The sequence below is a fragment of the Planococcus citri genome, chromosome 4 (genome assembly GCF_950023065.1).
Source record: "Planococcus citri chromosome 4, ihPlaCitr1.1, whole genome shotgun sequence".
NCBI classification, from domain to species: Eukaryota; Metazoa; Arthropoda; class Insecta; order Hemiptera; family Pseudococcidae; genus Planococcus; species Planococcus citri.
This window is the reverse complement of record NC_088680.1, coordinates 50485600-50511204: the sequence shown is the minus strand read 5'-3', so window position 1 is coordinate 50511204 and position 25605 is coordinate 50485600. Positions and strand designations below refer to the sequence as shown.

The 25605-nt window shown below is 32.0% G+C and overlaps 6 protein-coding genes across 11 annotated transcripts in view; 2 read left to right on the top strand and 4 right to left on the bottom strand.

Annotated features, from left to right (window-relative positions):
- The window catches only part of LOC135843149 (synaptosomal-associated protein 25), a 69653-nt gene extending 64551 nt beyond the window's left edge, over positions 1–5102 (bottom strand). For 2 of the 4 annotated variants that reach the window (XM_065360913.1, XM_065360915.1), the window contains exons 1-2: positions 4887–5101; positions 4738–4810 (exon numbers count right to left, since the gene is read on the bottom strand). The gene's annotated coding sequence lies outside the window, so the exon portion shown is untranslated. Of the gene's footprint in view, positions 1–4737; positions 4811–4886 lie in introns of all 4 variants that reach the window. The other 2 variants (XM_065360917.1, XM_065360916.1) reach the window with 2 other exon arrangements.
- A 162-nt stretch (positions 5103–5264) lies between these two features.
- DNApol-delta (DNA polymerase delta) lies at positions 5265–10172 on the top strand. The gene is made up of 21 exons (XM_065360904.1): positions 5265–5459; positions 5546–5629; positions 5697–5790; positions 5857–6029; positions 6092–6345; positions 6414–6637; positions 6703–6869; positions 6927–7072; positions 7147–7246; positions 7319–7455; positions 7522–7687; positions 7752–7963; positions 8039–8300; positions 8370–8465; positions 8535–8672; positions 8745–8917; positions 8989–9238; positions 9313–9442; positions 9510–9693; positions 9783–9872; positions 9964–10172. The coding sequence occupies exons 2-21, from the start codon at positions 5564–5566 to the stop codon at positions 10052–10054; spliced, it is 3153 nt and encodes a 1050-aa protein (XP_065216976.1). The 5' UTR covers positions 5265–5459; positions 5546–5563; the 3' UTR covers positions 10055–10172.
- Positions 10173–10210: 38 nt separating this feature from the next.
- On the bottom strand, positions 10211–11268 carry LOC135843151 (uncharacterized). The gene is made up of 4 exons (XM_065360919.1): positions 11038–11268; positions 10688–10962; positions 10471–10616; positions 10211–10401 (listed from the first exon to the last, which is right to left on the bottom strand). The coding sequence occupies exons 1-4, from the start codon at positions 11132–11134 to the stop codon at positions 10329–10331; spliced, it is 591 nt and encodes a 196-aa protein (XP_065216991.1). The 5' UTR covers positions 11135–11268; the 3' UTR covers positions 10211–10328.
- Positions 11269–11535: 267 nt separating this feature from the next.
- On the bottom strand, positions 11536–13631 carry LOC135843146 (eukaryotic initiation factor 4A-III). Its single transcript, XM_065360907.1, has 10 exons — positions 13383–13631; positions 13108–13310; positions 12898–13030; positions 12687–12820; positions 12527–12615; positions 12314–12452; positions 12128–12243; positions 11938–12045; positions 11737–11864; positions 11536–11661 (listed from the first exon to the last, which is right to left on the bottom strand). Exons 1-10 carry the CDS (start codon positions 13513–13515, stop codon positions 11645–11647), a joined length of 1200 nt encoding a protein of 399 aa, XP_065216979.1. The 5' UTR covers positions 13516–13631; the 3' UTR covers positions 11536–11644.
- A 178-nt stretch (positions 13632–13809) lies between these two features.
- On the bottom strand, positions 13810–16890 carry LOC135843148 (biotin synthase-like). 3 transcript variants are annotated; one of them, XM_065360911.1, is made up of 3 exons: positions 16501–16827; positions 16357–16441; positions 13810–16087 (listed from the first exon to the last, which is right to left on the bottom strand). In XM_065360911.1, exon 3 carries the CDS (start codon positions 16059–16061, stop codon positions 15111–15113), a length of 951 nt encoding a protein of 316 aa, XP_065216983.1. In that variant the 5' UTR covers positions 16062–16087; positions 16357–16441; positions 16501–16827; the 3' UTR covers positions 13810–15110. The 3 variants fall into 3 exon arrangements, with proteins under 3 accessions (XP_065216983.1, XP_065216984.1, XP_065216982.1); XM_065360912.1 differs by having other exon boundaries at positions 16357–16425; XM_065360910.1 differs by having other exon boundaries at positions 16357–16890.
- On the top strand, positions 13827–15117 carry LOC135843147 (uncharacterized). The gene has a single exon (XM_065360908.1). It carries the CDS (start codon positions 13827–13829, stop codon positions 14781–14783), a length of 957 nt encoding a protein of 318 aa, XP_065216980.1. The 3' UTR covers positions 14784–15117.
- Positions 16891–25605: the final 8715 nt, after the last annotated feature.

Below are 25605 nucleotides of genomic sequence, written 5' to 3'. Positions count from 1 at the left end.
TCATCGCAGTAAAATACAGCAGGCCACCGATGGGGGTTTGTTTAAACGAGCTTTTCTTCGGTGTCAACAAATTGGAAAAAAATTAATGTACTTTTTTACGCCTCAATTTCCGTTTATATCTATACTGGTAACAAAAGTATAGTATAAAGTATGGACTTCCGAAAGGAATAGAAAGAGGTACGTGAAACCTTTATTTTCATTATTTTACAAAATTCAATTATCTTTCTATAAGTATTGTTTTATCGTCATCACTTCAGTTTTTTTTCTCAAACTGATCGAGGGAGTTTAAATTTGAAAGTAGAAAACTTGGAAAGGAAGGGCAAGCAAGAGAGTGATGTTTCCACACAAAATTCAAGGAGGTTTCGATTTTTGACCAAATGTTAGAAAGAGAAAAAAAATCCAATCACATTTTTCTTGAGGAATGCACTGAAGAATATGAAGCATTTTGAGAAAATTGCCAAGGACATGTAAATTTGCTTGAAAATGAGAGGTGATATAAAACATAAAAAATCGTTCAAATAAAATCGAGTCTTTTAAAATTTTTGCTAAAAATTTCTCAAAAACTTGGAACTGACTTTTTAGAAGAAAAATTTTATGTTTAAGGGAGAGGAGGGAATTTTCACACTTTCAGCTCATTTTTGGGCATTTTTTTGTAAAATGGTACGAAATTGGATGAGCAAAAAAGGTCTTTGTTACAACTGTCATCGATTTTTTTTCAATCGATTTTAAAATTTTGAAAATGACCCCCCCCCCACCTCTGATTATGAGTTGACAAAAATTTTATTTTTTACACGGTACGAAATTTCATGAGCAAAAAAGATCCTTGTTACAACTGTCCTCAAATTTTTTCAATTTTTTCAGTTTTTTCCACCTCCAAAATCGATTTTAAAATTTTGAAAATGACCCCCCCCTCACCTCTGATTATGAGTTGACAAAAATTTTATTTTTTACACGGTACGAAATTTCATGAGCAAAAAAGGTCCTTGTTACAACTGTCCTCAATTTTTTTCAATTTTTTCAGTTTTCCCCCTCCAAAACTGATTTAGAAATTTTTTAAATGCCCCCCTCTCTCACCTTTGATTATATGAGTTGACAAAAATTTTTTTTTTTTTTACAAAAAAAAACCTTTTATGCCGAAATTCAACAGTTCTCGAGTGTTGGACCCCTCCTAACCCCACTCCCCTCTTCTGAACGATCAAAAAAGCAAGTTTTGAGAACATTTCCTACCCATGGGAAGCTTCTTATCGCCAAATCTGGATTCAACGAGTCAAATCAAATTACACTGAAAGGTTCACGATAATTTAGCTTTTTAAAAAAATATTTTTTTCGTCCGAAATTTTATTTTATGTAAAAAATTTGGTTTAAAAAATCGAATCATAACGATTTTAAAGAAATAACCCAGAACGAGCGTATTTCAAGGCAGATTATCTCACAGGAGAGGAATCTGCGATTTATAAATCCAGTTCCCGCCAGGAAAATGAGAAATTTCAATAAATATGTGAATATTTTTGCACATTGAAAAAAGCAATACACGATCGTAGAAACAGTAAAATGGACATTAAAATTTCTAAAAATGTTTAAGACTCAATTAAAGTTGAATAAAATTGCTTAAAAATTGGCAAAAATCGGTTGAATCGTCGTTATTGTTAAAATTCGTTGAAATGATTAAGAGATGATAAAATGTCCAACAATTTTAAGCAAATCTTACAAAAATTGAACTAAATTCGTGAAAATGAGAATCAGTTACTAAAAATTGACATAAATTGATAAAAAATTTAAAATCTTGCAAAATTTTGAAAAAATTGATCGAAAATTTGTCAAAGTTTCAAGAAAACATCTGAGAAGAGAAACAAATTGATGAAGTATTGCGAAATTCAAGTAGAACCCCGCAAAAATGCCCAAAAAATTTTTAAAAAAGTTGTTGATGTGAAAATGATATGAAAATATGTAGTTTAAAATTTAATGCAATAAATATCGCGAAAATCGACAAAAAATTTGTCAAAACATCATAGAGCTGAAAATGGGCAAAAATTGAGCTATATCTTTGCAAAAATTTGAGCAAATTCGTGCATAAAATTTCTTAAGCTATGTAATGAAATTTGGTGAAAATTCTTGAAATTTGATGTAATATTGCTATAGAGAAATAAAATTCAATTTTTTAAAAATATGATGAAAAATTTCAAAAAGTTAGTTGAAATATTAATAAAACAGTTGAAAATTGCCAAAAGATGATGCAACATTGCATCTGCCCAAAATCTCACAAAATCTCTCAAATATTAATAAAATTCATTGAAATTTATGAGAAATCACACGAAGTATCATAAAAAAACTGTAACATAAACCAAAAAAAACTCACTGAAAAATATTAAAAAATTTACAAAATCCCAATAAACATTGAGTGAAGTTCGTCAAAACTTACTCAAAACTTCGTCATAATTTGTGAAAATTACGTAAAAATGATTAAAAACAATGAAAAGTTGATAAATCTCCCAAAAATTGATGAAAAATGTTACAAAATATGATAAAAGTTTGAAATGTCCAAAAATTGAGTTGACATCACGAAAACTTGAGCAAATATCTAGCAAAAAATCCATAAACTATTCGAAATTTGCAAAAAATTCGAAAAATTGATTAAAAATACTGATCAAAAAAGAATAAAATTTGTTTTAAAGTACCTACATACCTACTTGATGTAAAAGTATCAAAAAGCAATAGACTTAGCACTTTAAAACTTGCTGAAATGTTATAAAAACAGAAAATGACTAAAATTTGATGTAACATTGCAAAATTTGCTCCAAATCTCTCAAAAATGCTTTCTTCAATATGAAAATAGCGTTGATAAAAATTATGAAAAATTCACGAAATATCGAAAAAAGTTGAAGAAATCTGAACAAAAGTTGCCCAAAACATCGATAAAACTTGCTAAAAAGAAGAAAACAATTCATCTAAAATTATTTCAAATCTGATCACCGAAAATATGAGCATCAAAAAATGTAGGACACCTTCAAATTTCGTCAGAAAAAAAATAAAGATAATGAATGGCGACCTAACAGTAAATTTTAGGAATCGATGCAACGTTCTCATTCCAAGATGAAAATTACGACTTGTTCTGTAAAAAAATGATGATAGATTTTCCTCCACAAAAATTCATTTCACATCATTCAAATTGAAAAAAAAAATAAAAAATAAAAATCAAAAAACTTTTCTGCTCCAAACAAGCCTCACGAAGAAAAAAAACAAGTACATAAAACAAACTGTTTACACGTTCCTACAACTTGAAAATTTTCATGCCACCTACGATACACTTAAAAACAGTAATCTTCGAATTTTCAATATCAAGTCTCGCCCACTAAATTTACACAAAAAGTTATCAACGACCGAGAAAAACAATCCCTCCAAAAAAAAAACTTTCAACAGATGAAACTTTTTGATAAACGAGCGACAAATTTATTGGGAAAAATATAAGCAATCGCGCGTATCAAATAAAACATATAATACGGTATTTATCTCCCTTTTAACATGTACAATGTACATTACACCCACATAATTCCTCAACCTACGTGTAGTGGGTGAACGAGCGATGTTTGATAAATTCTCACCCGAAAATTCGAATTAAAAATTGAATTTGAGAGAAATAACGACAGACGAAATATAATTAAACTCGACGCGCTAAAGAGATGTTTTTTTATCCTGCTTAAGCTTGTATATCGTCGAGTTGGCAAAGTACATTCAACTCTGCAAAGGATAAAAGCTCGCCCACAAATCGAAAGTTAAACGGGTGTTGGAGCTTAAATATTCAGATGTTTGGGTAGGAAGGTACAACATTAAATGGAATGACGTAAACTCGGAAATCAAGTGGTGCTCTAAGCTCCATTTAAACAGTAGGAAAAAAATGGGAATCGAACGGAATCGATAATAGGATAATACGCCTACTACTGTGCAGTTTTTTTTTACTACTCGTTTTCTCTCAATATAAAACATCACGGCGGATAAATTGATAGCCATTTTACGTGAAGTGTTAAAATTCGATTAACAAACGACAGGCGTTCTGGCAATGAGATAATATTTTAATCGTCATTCGAATGTGAAAATCTACACTGTTGGGTGATCATGGACCAAATTCGGTGCAGTGGAACGAATGCAAAAATTACACGTTTCGTTCGTATTGAAAATTCGTTATCAGTGATTATTTTTTCTTCGATGTTTTCAAATAATCAGGAATTCAGATAATGTAGTAATTAAACGAGCCTGTAAACGATCGAAATAATTATACAACTTTCACCTTATCAAAATGAAATTATAACTTTTTTTCCAACTAACTAAATCGTATCAAATTGCAAAACACTACACACCCAATTTGTTCGTGACTTTTTCGGTTCGATGAAAATTATTTTTGGTAGAAAACTGATAAGCTATTGAGTAACAAGCAAAGAATTTCGATAACAAGAATTAGAATATGGACATAGACGGTTGTGCCGGCCCTGACGATACTACACAGTACACGAATTTACTAGAAACAGGACACGGATGGTCGCGTAAGTGACACATTCCTGATGTGATAACAATGAGTGATGATTCATTTTCATTCATCCACATCATTCATACGAGCTGTAATCCTAATCAATGAGCTTTCGTGTACAGATAAGAAGATTTTATGAGATAGTGAATTCTACAAATTTACAATACGTTGAAGTAAGATTACAAAATACAGTGATGAAGAAAGTGAATACACATTACTTTGAATAGATCCGAGCTTATGAAAATCGTGAAACAGAAGCTTCGTCGATGTTGAAGTTTATAGCATCAAAAACTACGAAAAACAAAAATATAAATTAAATGCAAGAAATGAATAAATGCAGTAAAAATGTTGTTGGAGATGGACTTACCCTTTTGAGAGAAAGCTAGACTCGATGCAAAAAGAGGTACACCCAATACACGAAACGTACTATCAATTCGTAGAATTTCGAACCCAAAGCACGTAGATGTAATTAATGATCACCAATTAAAGAAATTTAGATTAATCACACAATTTAAAACATAAACGCTTCGATAGTAACTAGGTAACAAACCGATACAGAACTTGCAGATTGCAAAAAGTACACAAGAAATTTAAAAAAAAAAACAAAAATAATTAGATTGCACAAAACAGTGCAGCCAAATTAAAAAAACAAAAAACTCGAAGAAAACATTTTTATAGTTATGATTTTATCCGCTAGATGTCATGATTTTGCTGATAAGAAAATGAAAAGTCAATAAAATTTTTTTTGAAAAATGAAAAGATGCCCGCGAAATTTTCAACGCTCATTTTCATCTCTTGATCAATTTATTTTTCAGCTTTATTGATTAAATTTATGAAAAAATTGTAATATTTGAAGAATCTCCCAAATGCTGAAACACCAACAGATCGTTTAAATCATCGAAACCTCTACCGGCATCTCGTCTTCTCTTCTGGAATACAGGTTGGTAGTTTTGTCTGTCATGTTTTTTCTTCTATTTTTTCACTCATATGTAGACGTATTATTAATATTTGGCGATGTTCTTTCAGTGATATTATTCATCAGTCATGGAGATAGAGGACGATTTTATGGATGATGAGTTGATGAATGTAGATATACCCAATGCTGAAGATGTAAGTTATCGTGCATTACTTGTGCTTTATCTGACTTGTATAAATGATTTCGTTTGTCTAATTTTAGTTGAAACCTGAATGGAAAAGACCCCCACTAAGAAATTTCGATCCTGATAAAGATGCAATCACATTCCAACAACTTACCATCGATCATATCCAAGGTACAGAACGTTAATTTCATCTAACCCCTTTTGTAACTTCATTTGCTCAATTTAGTATTCTTGTAGGTGATTCGTACCCTGGAATGCCAGGTCCTCAAGACAACAATGTCCCTATTTTCAGAGTATTCGGTCTCACAATGGATGGAAATTCAGTCTGTTGTCACATCCATGGATTTTCACCCTACTTCTACGTAGATGCTCCTTCCAATTTCAAACCCGAACATTGCCAGCCGTTCAAAGTAACTATTCGATCTGTTGTTTCAACCTAATGACTTCGTGCTGTAAAATAATCAATTTTCAGAACGCTTTGGATTCTCAACTATCTAAAGAAATCAAAGATTGCAACTCGGGAGCAGTTCTGATGGTAGAAATCGTACAAAAGAAGAGTTTAGTCGGTTATTGGGGCGATAATTTCGATAATTTTTTAAAAATCACCGTCAAATTGCCGAATTACGTAGGAATAGCTAAACGATTATTTTCAAAAGGGCTTTCAATGCCTCCGAGTCCTCATCATCAGTTTGAATGTTACGAAACAAATATTGATTTTGATATCAGGTATGTCTATGTTGGTTTATCTGTTTGCTTTGATGTATTCTAGGTTTCATGGTATGGGTTTATTTCAGATTCATGGTGGATTCCGATATTGTGGGATGCAACTGGATAGAATTACCAGCTGGTAAATGGTTCATGAGGAAATTCAATACAAAACCGAAGAACACTTCGTTGTGTCAGATAGAAGTTGACATATCATACGAAAATATTATATCTCATGCTCCCGAAGGCGAATGGAGTAAAGTGGCACCTTTTCGTATTTTAAGTTTCGATATCGAGTGTGCTGGACGTGCTGGTATGTTATATTTTATCGAAATTTCGACTGTGAAGACATAAATTATGATACATGCGTTTACTTAGGTGTATTTCCTGAACCGAAATTCGATCCTGTGATCCAAATCGCGAACGTAGTCAGCTGTCACGGTAAAGCTGAACGAATTATCACCAATGTTTTCACGTTGAAGTCTTGCGATCCTATTGTTGGCTGTGATGTAATTAGTTTCGAGTCTGAAAAGGATATGTTGAAGGTAAGATGTTCGAGATGCTTCGAACGAAACAAGTTTTCTAATGGAATATCATTGCAGAGATGGGCTGAATTCGTAAGAATTGTAGATCCGGATGTAATAACAGGATACAACATAAACAATTTCGATTTACCTTATTTAATCGATAGAGCGAATCACATCAAAGTAGACGATTTCACTTTATTGGGCAGAGAAAGAAATAAAAAGTAATACGATATTTTAAATATCTTATTGAAACTTTCATTCGCTAATTCTTTCTTTTTCCTGTTTGAAAATACAGATCCGTCGTGAAAAGTCATACTATTCAGAGTAAACAAATGGGAAAAAGAGTAATTAAAAGTATCAACTCCGAAGGAAGAATGGTTTTTGATTTATTTTTGGTAAATAAATATCTCAAATCGTAATTGTGAAATCTCGTAAGACCTTTCTGTACAATTTTTTTTAATTCGCAGGTCATTTGTCACGAGTATAAATTACGTTCATATTCTTTGAATTCGGTCAGTTCACATTTCTTAGGCGAGCAAAAAGAAGACGTACATTTCAGCATTATCACAACATTGCAAAATGGAAACGCTCAAACCAGACGAAGGTACCACAAGTACATATTGTGTTTCTGACATCTGTACGGATTTTTTCATTTTCGATTTGTTTCCAGGTTAGCAGTCTATTGTTTGAAAGATGCTCAGTTGCCCTTAAAATTAATGGAGAAGCTGATGTGTTTCATTAACTACATGGAAATGGCTCGTGTAACCGGTGTACCTCTTGATTGTTTGGTCACACGGGGACAACAGATTAAAGTTGTTTCTCAGTTATTAAGAAAAGTGAGTGCGGTATGAGAGAAATTTTCCTAAATAAAAGCGTCGCTCATAAAACAATATTTTTTAGAGCAAAGAGAAGAACTACGTGATGCCAGTCTACCACAGTGAAGGAGGAACCGATGAACAATTCGAAGGTGCAACCGTAATCGAACCAATCAGAGGATATTATTCCCAACCTATCGTCACCCTAGATTTTAATTCTCTGTACCCGAGCATCATGATAGCTCATAATTTATGTTACACTTCGTTGATCAAACCTCACGCTAAAGATAAATTAGGGTATGTTGATTCAACCCTTTCATAATTTTCACCATTATTTTGATTGTGTTTTACACGAATTCGTTGTTTTTGCAGTCTGAATCCGGATCAAATCACTGAAACTCCGGCAGGCCATCTATTCGTAAAAAGTTCAACTTTAAAAGGCCTCCTGCCAGAAATCTTGGAGGATTTACTGAGTGCTCGTAAAAAAGCCAAGTTAGATTTGAAAAACGAAACTTGTCCTTTTAAAAGAATGGTTTTAGATGGTAGACAACTTGCTTTGAAAATCAGCGCCAATTCCGTCTATGGGTTTACCGGTGCTCAAGTTGGAAAACTCCCATGTTTAGAAATTTCAGCTGTAAGATTTTTGAATGAGATTTTTTTCGAATAAGAATTTTTGATGAAACTAATTTCATACCTTTTTCAGAGTGTGACAGCTTATGGTAGAACTATGATTGAGAAAACCAAGCAAGAAATTGAACATCGTTACCGTATTGAAAATGGTTACGAGCATGATGCTACGGTATACTTTCAGTTCGTAGAACTATTTCAAAACGTAAAAGATGATGTGACTAAAAGAAAATATTTTTAGGTAATTTACGGTGATACTGATTCGGTAATGGTGAATTTTTATGTGAATTCGGTCGAAGATGGTATGAAGATAGGAGCCGATGCTGCTGCATTCGTCAGTGAGAAGTTCATAAAACCGATTAAAATCGAGTTTGAAAAAGTAATCTTTTTTTACTTCCTCGAAAGAAAGCATTTTACTCCAGTTTTATGTTATGATTTTTTTAATTTCCAGGTCTACTTTCCATATTTATTAATTAATAAGAAAAGATACGCCGGTTTGTACTTCACCAAGGCTGATAAATACGATAAAATGGATTGCAAAGGATTAGAAACCGTAAGACGTGATAATTGTCCTTTAGTAGCCAATGTAATGAATACCTGCTTGAATAAACTCCTCATCGAAAGGTACCTTTGTATAATCCATTTTTCCACGGTTATTTTTATTTTTCTCGATGTTAACATTAATCTTTTTACAGAGATCCTGACGATGCTTTAGCTTACGCTAAACAAATCATTACTGATTTATTATGCAACAGAATAGATATCTCACAGTTGGTCATCACGAAAGAGTTGACCAAGAATGAATATGCTGCCAAGCAAGCTCACGTAGAATTGGCGAAGAAAATGGAGAAACGTGATAAAGGTACAGCTCCGAAGCTCGGTGATCGTGTACCTTATGTTCTTATCACTGGTACCAAAGGTACTCCTGCGTATATGAGGGCTGAGGTGAATAGAGTATTTTCAAATTTTGAATTATTTGCTTTCAAAAAGTACAACGATTACGTGTTTTTCTCTCTAAGGATCCCATTTATGTGTTGGAAAATAGTATTCCTATCGATACGACTTATTATTTGGAAAACCAGCTATCGAAACCATTGTTGAGAATATTTTCACCTATTCTGGGCGATAAAGCTGAATCTCTTTTGCTGAGTAAGTTCGAGAAAACAGGCCGAAGGAAAGCTAGATATTTCCACTCATCTGTTTTATTTACTTGTAGGAGGTGACCATACGAGAACAAAGACTATCGTAACGTCACGAGTAGGTGCTTTATCTGCCTTCACGAAAAAACGAGAGGTTTGCATCGGATGCAAATCTATTCTTCCAGTTAATTCTCCGCATAGTGCTCTTTGTCAACATTGCCTTCCCAAAGAGTCAGTTTTATATCAACAGGAAATGAAAAAGTAAATATGGTTTCATTTTTTTGATGCTCTCAACCTTCTAGTTTACTCGTAGATCGAGATTTTTCACTTAGAAATGTGTATTTTTTCAGAATGAATGATTTGGAAATATCATTTTGTCGTTTATGGACACAATGTCAAAATTGTCAAGGAAGTCTTCACGAGGAAGTCCTTTGTACCAGGTAACATTCCACTTACGAAAAAAGAAATTCAGCACTTATTCTTGAATTTAGATTATGATTTCCTAATACTCTGGTTCTTTATTGTTTTTAGTCGAGACTGTCCCATATTTTACATGCGGAAAAAAGTTCAACTCGATTTGGCAACTCAAGATAAAATGGTTCAACGTTTTGGAAATCCGTAGTGTGTTCTTTCATGAAATTTGTAATTCAATTTTTTCATTTTTAAAAAATATAGGTACATCATGTGTTGCAATACACTGCCTCATAACTGTTCAAATATAACATTTTTTATAAAATGGCGATGATTTTCTTTATGTATCTGAAAAAAAAAAACTGACTACGAAAAAAAATTTATCTTTATATTTTGTAAACAAAAATATACAGAGTAGTATAGGTACAAAGACTTCGGAACACCGAAAAAAACACTCAGTCATTAGAATAAAGTTAATCTATTGTTCAATTAAAATGAATTTCTAGGTCTTTTTTTGCACGAATAGATCCAACTTCATTTCGCAATATTTTCTCTAAACTGAAATAGAAATACGTGGTAATAGCTATAGTCTCAGTGGATTTATTCAACAAAGGAAATGATACTCACTACAACCCGAAATATGAGGCTGCATAGCGGAAGAAGGTAGCAATTTTCGATCGAATTTGATCGGAATTCTGCTCTCCTGCTTCAAGAAACATCTGGATTTGGTCATTAGGGATTCTTATTGTTCTGCTACAGCGCGAAGTTTCACACTGTTGAAAGATTATAGTAATTAAATTACAGTTTTGTATTCTTAAAATACCTATAAAAAAATGATACCTACTGATAGTGTGATCCACACTGCATTAAAAACAGAATGTACGAAAAATAAAACCGCAGGGTAATCGTTGCCCAACAGAAGATATTTAGTATTGTTGGTATCCTCCATGAACAGCCATTCGTCACTATAATCCATGCCCAAAGACATTACGCCACTGAAGTATCCAAATGACAGTAATTTGCCAACTGTCAACCTTCTACGAGCCAGATTTAAACCAGCATCTTGAGGCGGGTTAATTCGCAACATCAATTCAATAACCAGAATTGCTATTGCTGAATCTACATTGGTGAATAAACAATAATCAGATGATCGAAGATAATGATTAGAAAAATGTATTTGTAAAACTAAATTACCTGTATCCATTAGTCGAAAAATTAATTCGACCTCTTCTGGATCATGGTTCACGTCTTCTAGAATGAGTTTTTTAAACGATGCGCTCAAACTGTTCATGTTATTTAAACTTTTACTTCAATTTCATCTGCATCAAAATTGCTAGGTCCGAATAGTCCGAATTTTGTACTTTTTTGCAGGTCTTATCCAAAATAATGATAACACTGGAGTAGTGTGAAAACTACGGGCGTCTAAAGTGTACCAATGGAGCACAAAAAGAAAAATTTGACCCGAGGCTGGAACTTGAGGAGAATTTTTTAAATTGAAAATTCGCAATTTTTGGGATTGACCTGCTTTCATTTTTGAAGGATTTATGCAACTTCAAAGTTTTAAAACAGATAAATTTTTGAAAATTTTCAAAAAAACTAGAAAAGTTTCATCAAAACACCCTGCCTCCTGACTGGTTTAAAAGAATAAGAAATAATTGTAATTTTATATTGGTAATAAATTAAATAAATGTGTTTCATGATGTAATTTAAAATATTTATTCCATACTGTACATTGAATTTAACGTATAAAAATTAATATTACAAAATCCTGCTTCCTGCAAGTGCGATTCCAAGTTTTGGTTTAAATAAGATCAGCAACTGTAACGAAAAAAAGAAAAAAATGAGCAAAAAGCATACAGATTTGATCATAACGTAAAGCTAAAGTAATCTCACCGTTCATCGGCATTTCATCGATCTGTGTAGAATAGTACTGTTCAATATCTCTTAAAATTCTAATATCGTCACTTTTAACGAAATTGATCGCTACACCTTTACGTCCAAAACGACCCGATCGTCCAATTCTAGAATAAAAATCAATTTTTAATAACCGTGTAAATGAAAAAAAAAACCTGAATAATAAAAAACAATTCTAACCTGTGAATGTACAATTCACGACTGTTCGGTAAATCGTAATTAATTACTAGAGAAACTTGTTGAACGTCAATTCCTCGAGCCCAAACATCGGTGGTGATCAGAACTCGACTGAAAAATTGAACATAACATCGAGATTAATATTCAGTTCAAACTTCAAAGAAAATGAAAAATAGTTTTGAGTTTCATTTACCTTTGACCGGAACGAAATTCTTTCATAATGGCATCTCTTTCTTTCTGAGGCATATCTCCATGCATGGAACTAACAGTGAAGTTGGCTTCTCTCATTTTTTCTGTCAACCAATCCACCTGGAAATACAACAGACATGAAATATCAACATACTCATCGTGAATATCTGAAAAAATCGAATTCACTTACCTTCCTTTTGGTATTGCAGAAGATTACAGCTTGTGTAATAGTTAATGTATCGTATAAATCGCACAAAGTATCGAATTTCCATTCTTCACGTTCAACAGCGACGAAAAATTGTTTGATACCTTCTAAGGTCAATTCATCACTGAAATTAAAAATATTCATTAGTATTGAGAGGTATTTCATTCGTCAGAAACCACTTTTTTAAAGAATACGTACCGTTTGACTAAAATTCTAATAGGGTCTGTCATAAATTTACTGGTCATCTCTAGAATTTCGTGAGGTAATGTAGCAGATATCAGGCACACCTGAATAAAATATCAAACTTCATTAGTAAAATGAGCTTTAAAACGAATCAACACAGAAAATATAATCAAACCTGAGTTGCAGGCGGTAAATATCTATAAACATCGTAGATCTGCTCTTTGAATCCCTTGTTCAACATTTCGTCAGCTTCGTCCAATACCAACATTTTAATATTTCGTGTTCTCAATACACGTCGTCTAATCATATCTACACAAAACGACAATTTATTAGGTATATTTGAGAACTTGAAATTATTTTATCCAAATCTAAACCATCTTACTCACCAAAAACACGACCGGGAGTACCAGATACGACATGTTGCCCATAATCAAGTTTTCTTAAATCTTCTCCCAAAGCGGTACCACCGATACAAGCATGGCATTGAACATTCATGAAATCTCCGAGGGCCAAAACTACCTATAAACATGACATTCAAGTTTAAATCTCTGCAAATGCAATTTTCCAGTAATAGATAACAAATACAACATACGAACCTTTTGAATTTGACAAGCGAGTTCTCGGGTAGGTGATAAACACAATACTTGAACATCTCTCACTTGCATATCGATTGACTGCAGAATAGCGATACTGAAGGTGGCGGTTTTACCAGTACCTGACTGAGCTTGGGCGATAACATCTCTTCCCTTGACGATGGGTTTGATAGCTCTTTGCTGAATAGCTGACGGTTTTTCGAAACCTACGAAGAACAAGGTAACACTATAGCGATGTATTTTTAATTAATTTACGGTATAAAGTTTCTGATTCTTACCATATCCGTAGATACCGCGAATCAAGTCTTCGCGAAGGCCCATTTGATCGAAAGTTGACAGAACTTCAACATCTTCACTGGTTTCGAATTCGACATTTGACAGATCTTCTGTCATAGGACGTTTGGCCATCATTTTGATTGTTGGTAATTCACTTATTCACTTATTTAAATTAAATATTCTTTTAATTAATCAATTTTTTTTACATAACATGCTGTAAGTAAATAAAAAAACAGAAAAGGAAACAGCAATGGAGATGGCACAGATCAAAACGTGCAGAAATTCACTTTCACAGATTTTTTTTCAATGTTCGATGAGTAGTTTAATTTTTCTCTTGTAGAAGCGCTAGTGAACTTTTACATTACAATGTTTTGAAAAAATTTTCTTATCAATTTTTGAATTTTTATCATTTTTTAATTTTCAATATCATTTCGATAAATTTAGAAATGGTAATCTTTTTCGGGTTAAATTTAATTAAAAAATACAGTAGAAATGTTCGCGTTATAAGTGAAAATTTATTGAATATCATTTCTGCTGCAGCAACCAAACCATATTCCGTATCTAGTCGATTGTTTTATTGCGAAACACCCATGAATACTTCGATGTCTTCGACTCCTATATTTAACTTTAGCACGGATCGTTTTCAAGGAGTAACTGTCAAGGATGAAGCCGAATTCTCATGTGATGTAGAACAATTTTCAAATAAACTAAAACATTCGTTAGATAAATGGGTTTGCGACGGTATCAGAACAGTGTGGTTTTATATATCTCTTCAACATTCCATGTTCATACCAATTCTGACTCAAAATGGGTTCGTTTTCCACCGAGTGAATGATGCCTCAGGTCAAACACTAGTCTTAAGCAGATGGCTACCGAAAGATAAACCAAGTACGATACCACCTTATGCCCATACTATGGTCGGTGTTGGAGGAATAGTCGTAAACAACAAAGACGAATTGTTGACCGTGTATCAAAGTTATGGAAAATATGAAACTTGGAAACTTCCCGGAGGATACGTAGAGCCTCGTGAAAATCTAACCGATGCGGTTATACGTGAAGTTGAAGAGGAGACCGGCATCAAGACGAAATTCCAGTCTTGCGTATTGTTTCGACATACTCATCAAGCTAATTTCGATTGTTCCGATCTGTACTTTATCACAGTTCTAGAACCTCTGACTGAAGAAGCGAGCGAAGATTCGGAGGAAGTTTTGAAAGTCCAATGGATGCCGATTGAAGAATTTCTCAATCATCCTCATGTTCACGAACTTAATAAGTTATTCATTCGGATATATTTGCAACAGAAAGAGAATAAAATATCGATAGAGAAACACGATGGCATTCATCCGGTTACCAAGAAACCGTATACTCTTTATTACGCTTCTGCGAATGATCATTGTTTGTAATCGTAAACGGTGTTGTTGTATAAATGACAATTTAAACACTGCCTATTGAGTCGAGTTACCATAAATATTAGGGATAAATTATTTTAAATATGGAACAAGTAGAGGTAGAAGAACAAAGTGTATCTTTAATTGAAAGTATTTAAAAATGTTTTCATCTGTAAAAAAAAGTTCTGCTGGAAGCGAACGGATTTTAATTTATTAATTTATATCATGTTACGGTGTGTTGATATTAGAATTAAACGCAAGAAAAGAAATACTGTATCACTGTTTCATTTGCCAATTATTAATCGTGGAAATATTTATTGAAAAAAAAATATATATAAATTCTTATGCAGATGCCAAAGATGCTTTTTTATAACCTAATTTATCTAACAAAATATCATCTTTTATCGGCGCTGGATTATTCGACGTTAATAATTTCTCTCCGTAGAAAATGGAATTAACTCCCATCAAGAAACACAAAGCCTGAAGTTCTTCGGACATATTCTCTCTACCGGCTGACAAACGAATGTACGATTTTGGCATCATAACACGAGCAACGCCTATGGTGCGTACAAATTCGAAAGGATCAATGTCATCAACATCCTCCAACGGAGTTCCAGGAATTTTCATCAACTGGTTAATAGGAACAGATTCTGGCTGAGTTTCAAGATTAGCCAAAACGACCAACATTTTCAATCGATCTTCCGTCGTTTCTCCCATTCCAAGAATACCTCCGCAGCATACTTTTATGTCAGCGTTTCTTACGTGTTCTAAAGTTTGAATTCGATTCTCAAATGTCCTCGTAGTGATAATTTTTTCATAGTATTCCGGAGAAGTATCGATATTATGATTATAATAATCCAATCCGGCGTCTTTCAAAGCGACAGCATGTTCTTCTTTCAGTAATCCCAATGTCACGCATGTTTCCATACCTAATTTCTTCACTTCTTTAACCATTTCGCAAACTTGAGGCAGAGTTTTTGATGTTGGACCCCTCCATGCAGCTCCCATACAAAATCTCGTACTACCGTTAGCTTTAGCTGCTTTGGCAGCCTCTATTACTTTCGAAATATCCATCAATGGTTCGCTTTTGATGTTAGTTTTGTGATGAATCGATTGTGGGCAATAGGAGCAGTTTTCCGGGCATTTTCCTGTTTTTATACTCAGCAAAGTGCTAATTTGTATGGTTTCGGCGTCGAAATTTTCACGATGGACGGTTTGTGCTTTATAGAATAATTCGGGTAGGGAGAGATTGAATATTTTTGAGGCCTGAACTACGCTCCATTTTCCGGACATGATTACGGTTAGGTATTTGAAAAATTCTGAAATAAAAATGAAATAGGTAGAATTAGAAGATACGAATGACCAACTTATGAAACGTATTCGCTAAACGTCGATCAATTAAAAATTGTGAAATATCTTCTAGATCGTTTTGACCTCATAAACAATTAATTTTTTTCATATCAGAATAAACATTTTTCCAAGAATATTATCGTAGAAAGTATTTACAAATCAATGGAAGAAATCTCTCATTATTCGAGCTCATCTTTGAAAAGTACCTACGAATATCACTGAATAAATTTCAAATTACCTGCAGATTTTCTTCTTTATTCCGGCGTAAGAATAAGTCCCATGAAGTGATAATACAACAGGTGGATAACTATTTAGAAATGAAACTTTTTTAAAAAATTAAACACCATTTCAAAATAAGTCGAAAGAAATGCTCAAAGCCTACCTTGAAACTGGTGACTTACGATGAAGTCTTGTATAAATTTGATTTCAGATTATACATTTACTTTTTATTTTTATCACTAAATTTCGAATAAGTACCGTTGTATAACCTCTAAATTATCATAACCCGTTTAAATATCGTCAAGTACTTTATCGGGAAATATTGTAGCATCGTAAACGTACAGATAGGGTAATTGGGTTAGGTACCTCCAGAAAAATCAGATATTTATACCTACTATAAATTACGAGCAGAATTTCTAAAAGCATTTTCATTAATCATACATTGTTGTTGTGTTTAATATTTTGGTAGAGGAAACGAAACGTGTGACGAATATTCATCAACATGTACAGTATAATGACTAATGAAATGTATGGTGTAGTTCGTGTGACAGTGGCAAAGTTGTATTCGTTAATTATCCATAATTAACCAATCACAGAGTCGACGATTTGAATTGTATAATTAAAATGTAATAATTTTGAGATCGATTCCACGAAGCGAATATTCTTCGCTATTGATGAGATCTCAATTTTATAATAGGTAATCAATATTGATTTAGTTTCAATCTGATTGTGGCTATACATATACATCAGCTTCGCGTTTATCGATAAATGCTTTTTTCTTAACGATCCATTAATAACAAGTAGGTAACATTTTCTCGCAGACTTTGACTGCACGTGCATTTACACGTACAATTTAGATATCTAATTGAAATCATATAGGTACTTATTAGGTCTATGTGTAACATCGTAGAAGCACTTGGCATTTGTAAATAAATACATATTTAATATTGCTTAACATTGTGGATAAATTTTAATGTGAAATCGATGATAGGAAAAGTTATATTAATTTATGGGCGTATATTTTATGAGTCTTCGAAGAAGAGTTATCTTTTTTATACGGGTACAAAATATGAATGGAAAAATTTTCCAGAAATTTATCAAGTATTGAAGCATCTTGAAAGCTTTCGTGTTTTTAAAAGCATCAGTTACCAACTATGGAATTTTCGATAAAAATAATTTCATCTGGATTTATTTTAAATTACTAATATTAAATTGCAATAAAAAAAAAATTAAAAAAAAACGCTCTATGCTTCATTTTGGAAAAATTGTTACTTTTCTGTCCAATGTTTTGCCTAATCTGAAATTTAAGGCAAAATTATTTGGTAGGTTTTGTAAGTCACGTTCAATCAATGCCAATGTGATATTAATATTTTGAAGCAACGAGACTCAAAAAAAGTGGTTCGTCGATGTTGATACTTATTGATATGTAATCCAACCATGTATGCGCTGCTTCGTTGAGCGTCCGAATTATGAAATTTCTGCATTTTCTGACCAATTTTAATATCTATTCAAACGACATCTAACCCAAATCTCAGAATTTACTAAACCCAACTGGGTAATTATAAAATTTAAGAACGAACCTACTCAGAATTTCTGCGTTTTCCAGACTTTACAAAATTTAAAATGAAGCACCTACCAAAATCAAATCAAAATTTTTGCAAAATATGTACAGAGAAAATTCGTACGTTTAAAATTTAAAAAAATCAACGAAACAATAATTTCTTTCAATTAAGAATTTCAGTATTTATTTTTCTCGACAAGGTTTCATTCGAAAGTACTACCTTCGTACTGCATTTGTTTTTTGGTGTATTTTGAAATTGACGTTTTTTTGAACGTACTCATCAATTGAATTCCTCATCGTGAGTGATTATTTAATTTTAAAATTAAAACCAAACCTAAACTTTCCTCCAATTGAAATGAAAGCTAAAAGTATGCCTGAATTTTCCAAACTAATTCATCAATTTTAACCTAAACGAAATCTGAATATTTCAGTCCCTAATTTATTAAATCCAGCCAATTTTGAAATGAGAACAAAACCTAAAGAACAGCTTAGATTTTTCTTAGATATTTTGATACATAAGTAGAAAAAACAAGACTTTTTGGAAAGTTGAAAGTTTGATTTAAAAAAAAAACACGGTTATTCCTGCAATTCTGGCTAAAAACTGAACTTTTGCCCAGTTTTGTGCATTTAGGATATGATGAGATTCGGTTTTTCACCTTTTTTATTTGGGAAACTGTACTCGGAGTAATTTACATCAGCTTGCAAACGAGTCCTCAAATTACACACTGATGTCAAAAAATGTCATCATCTGAATTTCTGGAATTGACTCAGGACAGATTATGCAATATGCATGTTGCAAAACGAAGTATATCTAATCAGTTATCATGAATTTGATAGAGAGATTGCATTATCTACATTACATCTCCAGTAGACTCATACGTATTATGTAGGCTTATTTTGCATTTTCCTTCCTTGGATAATTCGTGTAATATATTTTATTAAACGAGAATGATTTCGTCATTATTTTAGAGTACCTAATCGACGATCGCCCGATCGGTACTAATAAAAGCAAAATTGATTGATTAGATTCTCAGAAATCAACTCGGCACAGTGAAAGAATTTGCAAGCTACAGAGTTAATTTACAGCTGGCGAAGAACAATATGTTGAAATCTAAATCAAACCTAATAGTCTAGACTTTTACATCATCAAACCTATCTAATTTCAGTCAGCATTAAAACCAAATTTACCTAATTCTAATCCAAATTTCTGCATTCACCAAACCCATCCTATTTTAAAATCTATACTATTAGGAAAACGTACCTGTACTTATACCTACCTACCTTATTTTTAATTTGAAATCAAACTATTCCCAAATTTTTACATTTTACAAGAAAACAAGCTTAGATAGATGTTGTAAAACAATTGAAAAAAATCGAATATGACCCGATGAGATCGAAACCTTGATTAAATTTATGTAAGAAGGTAAGTAAAGGTGTAATAATTTGTGGTAAATTAATCAACTGATATTTGACAATTCACTAATTTTTTTTTACTTAAATTCTTGCCCATTTTCAATTTAAAAAAAAAAAAATTAAAAAAATGTTCACCTCTTTTTAAAATTTTATGCGTACCTTTTTGCTTCGAGGAAAGAATTCATTCCGAATAAAGCAACCTGGCAAAGGTTTTTCACATTTAAAATATACTTGAGTCACGTTGTCGAATTAAAAACGTAATTAAATTCAAAATGCATAGTCTTAAACTACAGCTACGTCTACTTAGCTTAGCTTTTAGCTATACGTAGTCGTAAATAGGATTACGTATACCTATTTAGGTTCGTAATAAAACATGTAAAGCCATTGATTCCACGAAAAGATTCCTCCTTTTTCATAAATTTACTACATTTACATTCAAACGAAACTTTGATTGTAATTTGTGCGTAGTTATCATACCTTATATGCGTTTATTTACCTACCTAATAGAATTTTATTACGATGAAGAATAAAAAAATAAAAGTTAGGTATCATCAGGAAGAACTTTGTGAATGATTTTTACTCGTAATGTAAAAGTGATAAGAATAATTGAAATTATTATTTTTTAATTTTTAATTTTACGATCTTCGAAAGAGATACGTCTTGGTTGCAATTTAGTTTCCGATGAATTTTAATTTCCATTTCTTAGAATTCCTCTCGAGGGTAATTGAAAGAATTTTCATTTCGAAAGTGTTTAGTAATGGTATCTTTACCTTCGCGTAATAGTAAATAAAAATATGTATAGGTACTTGAGTTGGTAGGTATGCGAAATATTATGTTAGGAATTTATTATTACATATTATAGGCACCCATTTATTATAATTCTTTCAAGTTAGGTATAAAACCACGTTATTAGGTATGCTAAAAACCCACATTGAAAAAATTACAACACCAAATCTAATTCTTCTACTTCTTCTGGATTTATTTTTACCGAAGAAAATATTTAACAGGCAGGTGTTTACAAGATTCATCTGTCAATCTGTACCTCATCAACAACAACATACAAAATTATCATGTAAACTTTATTAGTACAACTAAATTTTTAAATGTTTACTTCTGTGTGTACTTTAACAGAATAATGAATGAAATAGGTAAACGAAGAATTCAAAACAAATTCTCTTATCAGGGTTATTTTTAACAATGACAAAACATCTTGAGGAAGAACGACTTATAGGGAAATCCTCTTTAGCTATGAACACAATAATCATTCGAGTACTATAGCCTAATTCCTTGTTTGCGTAAAATGACATTAATCAGGTACTTTAAATCATTATCATTACCATAGAAGATGATCGGAGAGTACAATATCCGGTGGAATATATTTTAGAAACGTGTTTGCGTTAAGATTACCTACCTATTTAGTTTAGCTTGAGCATATACTACAGACTGAGACAGAAAAAGTTCACAGTAAAGTTCTTCAGTTCTGATAAATGGTTTGCCTATAAAGTGAACTTGAAGGCATCATTCTCATTCATTAAACTTAATCTTTACGTTCATAATGATAAGAGTTCCTACAATTACTCATACGTTGCACTTCAAAAATGAAAAATAATTAAAGACTTTCTTAATCTGTGGCTTGAATTTTTCGAAAGATCGTGATTGATCAATGTAATTCCAACAACTGTCATCGAGTTCGAGTTGATATTAAAATTTTTGGAACATTACCGTGAACTTGTGAATGAAAACAATAAGCTTTTGAATACCTACAACTTTCAACGTGTACTACCAACTGTACGTAGTCCTAAAGTATTCGTCGAATCTAAATATAAAGTTCGTCTGTAACATCAACATACCCACGTAGGTACTTATAGGTCTACAGTATAGATTATTATTAGATGTCTACACGAGACACAAAACAGCCAAAATGTGCAATAATTTGAAAAATACCGTGTAACTCATCAAATGCACCCAGGTGTATTTTTCCAATCATATTCTAGGTATAAGATTGAAATTGAAATATAACAAGCTCGATTCCTCGCATACATAATTTCATACAATTATGCACCTTTCAAATCTCATGATGTATTACACCTCTATACACATACAGTATCCGGAGGCAATGTCTTTTCTATTCTTAGATTCATTAATTAGGTTATAAAAGCCAATATAAGGGCCATGCACGTACCTACATACAGTAGCCGATTAATTGTCATTAATTCGAACGAATGAATAATGAACGGTCGGGTAGATGAATTACTAAAGAGAGATTCTCAATACCCTGCGATGAATTTGAAAAGCTCCTGGGCTAATTCTTTGTTTTAAATACTTTGAGAATGCGGCCTTCTTATTATTACAGTCCTATAGCTGAGGTAAACATCGCATATAGAAACTGGTAAAAATTATGGAATTAATGGAACAGACATACTTTGTGAAACCAGTTATACTCACTTTATGAACTAGTATTGCAATTTTATATATATGTACCTATCTAGGTACCTACGTTTCTGACGTGTATGAAGATATTCGCACAGCTCGCTGAATGTTTACACATGCATGGATAGATGGAAAGTGTAATTTAGGTTTTATTATTTTATAGAGGTTTATTTGTAGGTAGGGTGGATATTTACCTACTCGTGTCGTCAATCGTGTAGGTCTGGATATAAAAATAGAGTTTAGTGCTCTTTTTAAGGCCTGGGTGTTTTTATTTTGTATAGTAAAATTTAAATCAGGTTTACTGACTAATGTGCTAAGTGAAGAAATATTGAAGTAGACAAATTTTTGAATTGGGAGCTTCCCCCTGGCAGGAATTTTAATATCAGTTTCAAAACAAATACCGAGTCGCTCGCTGATTCTTGGAAAATATTATGATATCCAGCTACAAATCAGTAAAAGACGAATTGATTTGGTAATGTAAGATAAATAACTCACTATCAGAGCAAAATGTATTCCTAGATTTTCAGTTGAGATTATCTGATGAATCAGCACTTGGGAAAAGTACCTATAGTCCATGCTACCTTTTTGGTTATTTTTCAATATCTACGTCAGTGGTGTAGCCAAGGAGGATGTAATTTCCGGTGAAAATTTAAAATAAAAAATACAAAAATGTTTTTTTTTTTTGTTTTTCGAAACAAATTTTTCAAAAAAGTAATTATTACTTCATTTTGGCGATTCGAATTACGAATTGCAAATAATAATGCACGATACGGAAAACTTACAAAAATTCGTCAAAAATCGATTGGTAGGTACCTACCTAAGTCAGCTTCGACATGCAGCTTAAAATATGAGTTTGAAAAAGTACATACATGGCATGTTCTTTCAGCGAGCTTAATATAATCTTGATTGAAGTTGCAAGAAAGGTAAAGATTTCCCTTTAAGGACTTTTTTTTTTTTTTTTTTTTTTTTTTTACATGGGTTTAAGTGCAAAAAAAATCAACATCGATGTAGATATTTTCAAATTGACACGTGAACTTGCTTATATGTAGAGAATTAGAACCACATACTTAATATGATCGTTTTTGATCGTTTAATAGAGATTATGTTCAAAACACTCATAAATCATATCTATTGCACAAAGTTGTGAAAATTCCAACTTCACCCCACTCCATCACCATGTACATAATTATTTTCTCAATTTTTTAAAACTGATTATCGCAGCAAACAGCATGTTGAAAAAAAGCCAAAATAAATTATACTTAGTTAAATTTCCTATCGTGTAACAAATTACTTTCATTTTAACATTGTCAAAGCAGCTGAAAGAAAAGAATTCCATCTGCTGCGTACATTTTGAGTATAAAAAAACCTTAACGATAAAAAAATAGAAATGAGATGAACCAATAAAGCTATATACGATTTTCCTAGAATTAATACAGCCTGCTACTTATTAGTTTATATTCAGGCGAGAGTTACAAGCGAGTAACATTTTATACAGTATTTCTCGAACACAGAACACACGTAGAGGTAGGTATAGATACAAGGTGCCCAGAAATATCGAGCACCCCTCAAAAAGTTTTCTACTAAATACTTCGGTTGGTCACAGTGAATGATAATAATGATAGCACATGATTGGTTGTTGGACTGGAGAGATAACATTCCACCAATCATATGAATCTATTTCACGTTGCCAACCTATATTTTTAATGAAAAACTTTTTTAGGGGTGCTTGATATTTCTGGGCACCCTGTATATAGACGTAAAAATTTTAAAAATACTTGAATTTCAAATAAAAATTCACCCCTTTATTTGGTGGAAATTTGAATCAATATGGAATTTAAAATATTAATCAATTTCTAAATTAAGTGGATGAAAATACTTACTTAACTTACGTACATACAATTAACTGGCCAAAGAAAACTTTGATTCGATTTAAATTTTAATTGAAAATTTCCCTTCAAATTAATTTACTGAAAATTCGATTCGATTTGCATTCGAAATAAAAATCTCCTATTTCTCAAATTTCTCGAAATTCGACGTGATTTGAATTTCAAACAAAAAAATATTCATCCTCTAAATAAAGACCTTTTTAAAATCACAAATTTTATTTTTAGGTTAAAAAAATGCATACGAGTGTATTTTTTTAATAATTTAAGTCAGAATTATTTTGTATATCTGTCCAGGTTTTAAAAATTTTCTCCAAGGAAAAATAGTCTGAAAGAAGGAATTATCCTGACTCTGCGCAGAGTCACCATAAATACTTTAACATTTCTCGAATTTTTTTTTTTTTTTAAACAGCATACTCGTATGATTGATGAAGTGAGGTAGAGGTTTGAATCCTATTTTTAAAATCGTTTAGTTCTACACTTAGCCAAAGATTTTACCATAAAACATTGAAGTTTATACTTATCTCAAATGTATAGGTAATTTTTATCTTAGAAAAAATCAAGTCGACAACCGATTCCGCAAAACTGATTCCATAGTCCATAAATCAACTCAAACTAAAAATGAAGCCAGTTGTTCAATTTTGCTATTTTTATGAGTTCACCATCTAATTCATAGTCATGGTCTGTAGTAATAATAACCACAGATAGTTTAAAGCCAACCTGGAGCCTCCGGTTATATCTAAAGTTGATTTGTGTATGTTTTTATGACACTTTTTTAAAATATGGAGTTCCAAAATTGGCTGGAGACTCCACTCCAGAATGGATGAAAATCACCGTTAATTGACTACTCAGCATATTGTTGAAATGAAAGTACAAAGTAAATTTTACCTTTTGCTTTATATAATTCCAAAATACTTACAGCCAATATTCCATTTTACTCTTAGCTTTTATCATTTTTTTAATTTCAGAATTTAATTAACATTAAGGGACTTTATTGTACCCTTTAGAAGACATGAAATCCTATTCTGAAGGATCGTTGTTTGAGAAGGAGATGAAAAAGGTCTTCATACTGTAATGTTTTTAACTTTTTCAATCATCTTCATCATGAAGATTTACTCAAGCTTTCAGCTAGAAAATTTAAAATTTTGAATTTGAATTTTTTATTAGATCATTCTGCTGAAAACCCTTTCTTTTCATTGCTTACCTATCCCTCAAAGTTCAGACAGGGCCCGAAAAAGTTTAGTGCTTTAGAAAAAACCATAAAATGTATGAAAATTACGAGCTCTCGCAATTACCAATAATGGTAATCGACTCAGCATGTTGAAATAAGAATACAAAGTAAATTTTAGTTTTCCAATTTCAGTGGGTGAAATTTTGTACTTGGAAATTTCTGCTTTCAAAAAATTTCTGAAAGCTCCAGAACCACTCAAAACGGTTTGAAATCATTTCGCATTGAGTCATTGATTAATAGAGAGGTAAAAAATAGGGTCCTATACATACCAAATTACAGCATTCCAGCGCAATTTGGTAAAATTTTGATTTTTTTTCGCATTTTTGGACCTTTGATTTTCAAAAATTTATAAAAAATCAAGAAAATGCACTTCAGCGCCTGAAATTTTGTCTGATGATGTATTTTTGTTTAAAAAATCTGAATTGAAGTGTTGCAAGCTCTTTCTTTCAATTCAGCATTGAAGAACGGAGTGTTCAGGAATGAAAACTAAAAAATTTGGCCGACTCAAGATGATATTTTTTATACTTTTTTTTTAATAGACTACTAAAATATAAAAAAGAATCAAAAAAATATCCGAATAAATATAAAATGGCCTTGAAAATGCATCATTTTTTTCAAATTAAAAAAAAATCGTACCTAGGTAATAAGTAACTTTATTATGTAAATTGAACCTAACAACTTTTTAATATCAAAGGGTTTTGATTTTGTTCAATGTTTACACAAAGTTTCCATTTCTATGTCAAAATTTAT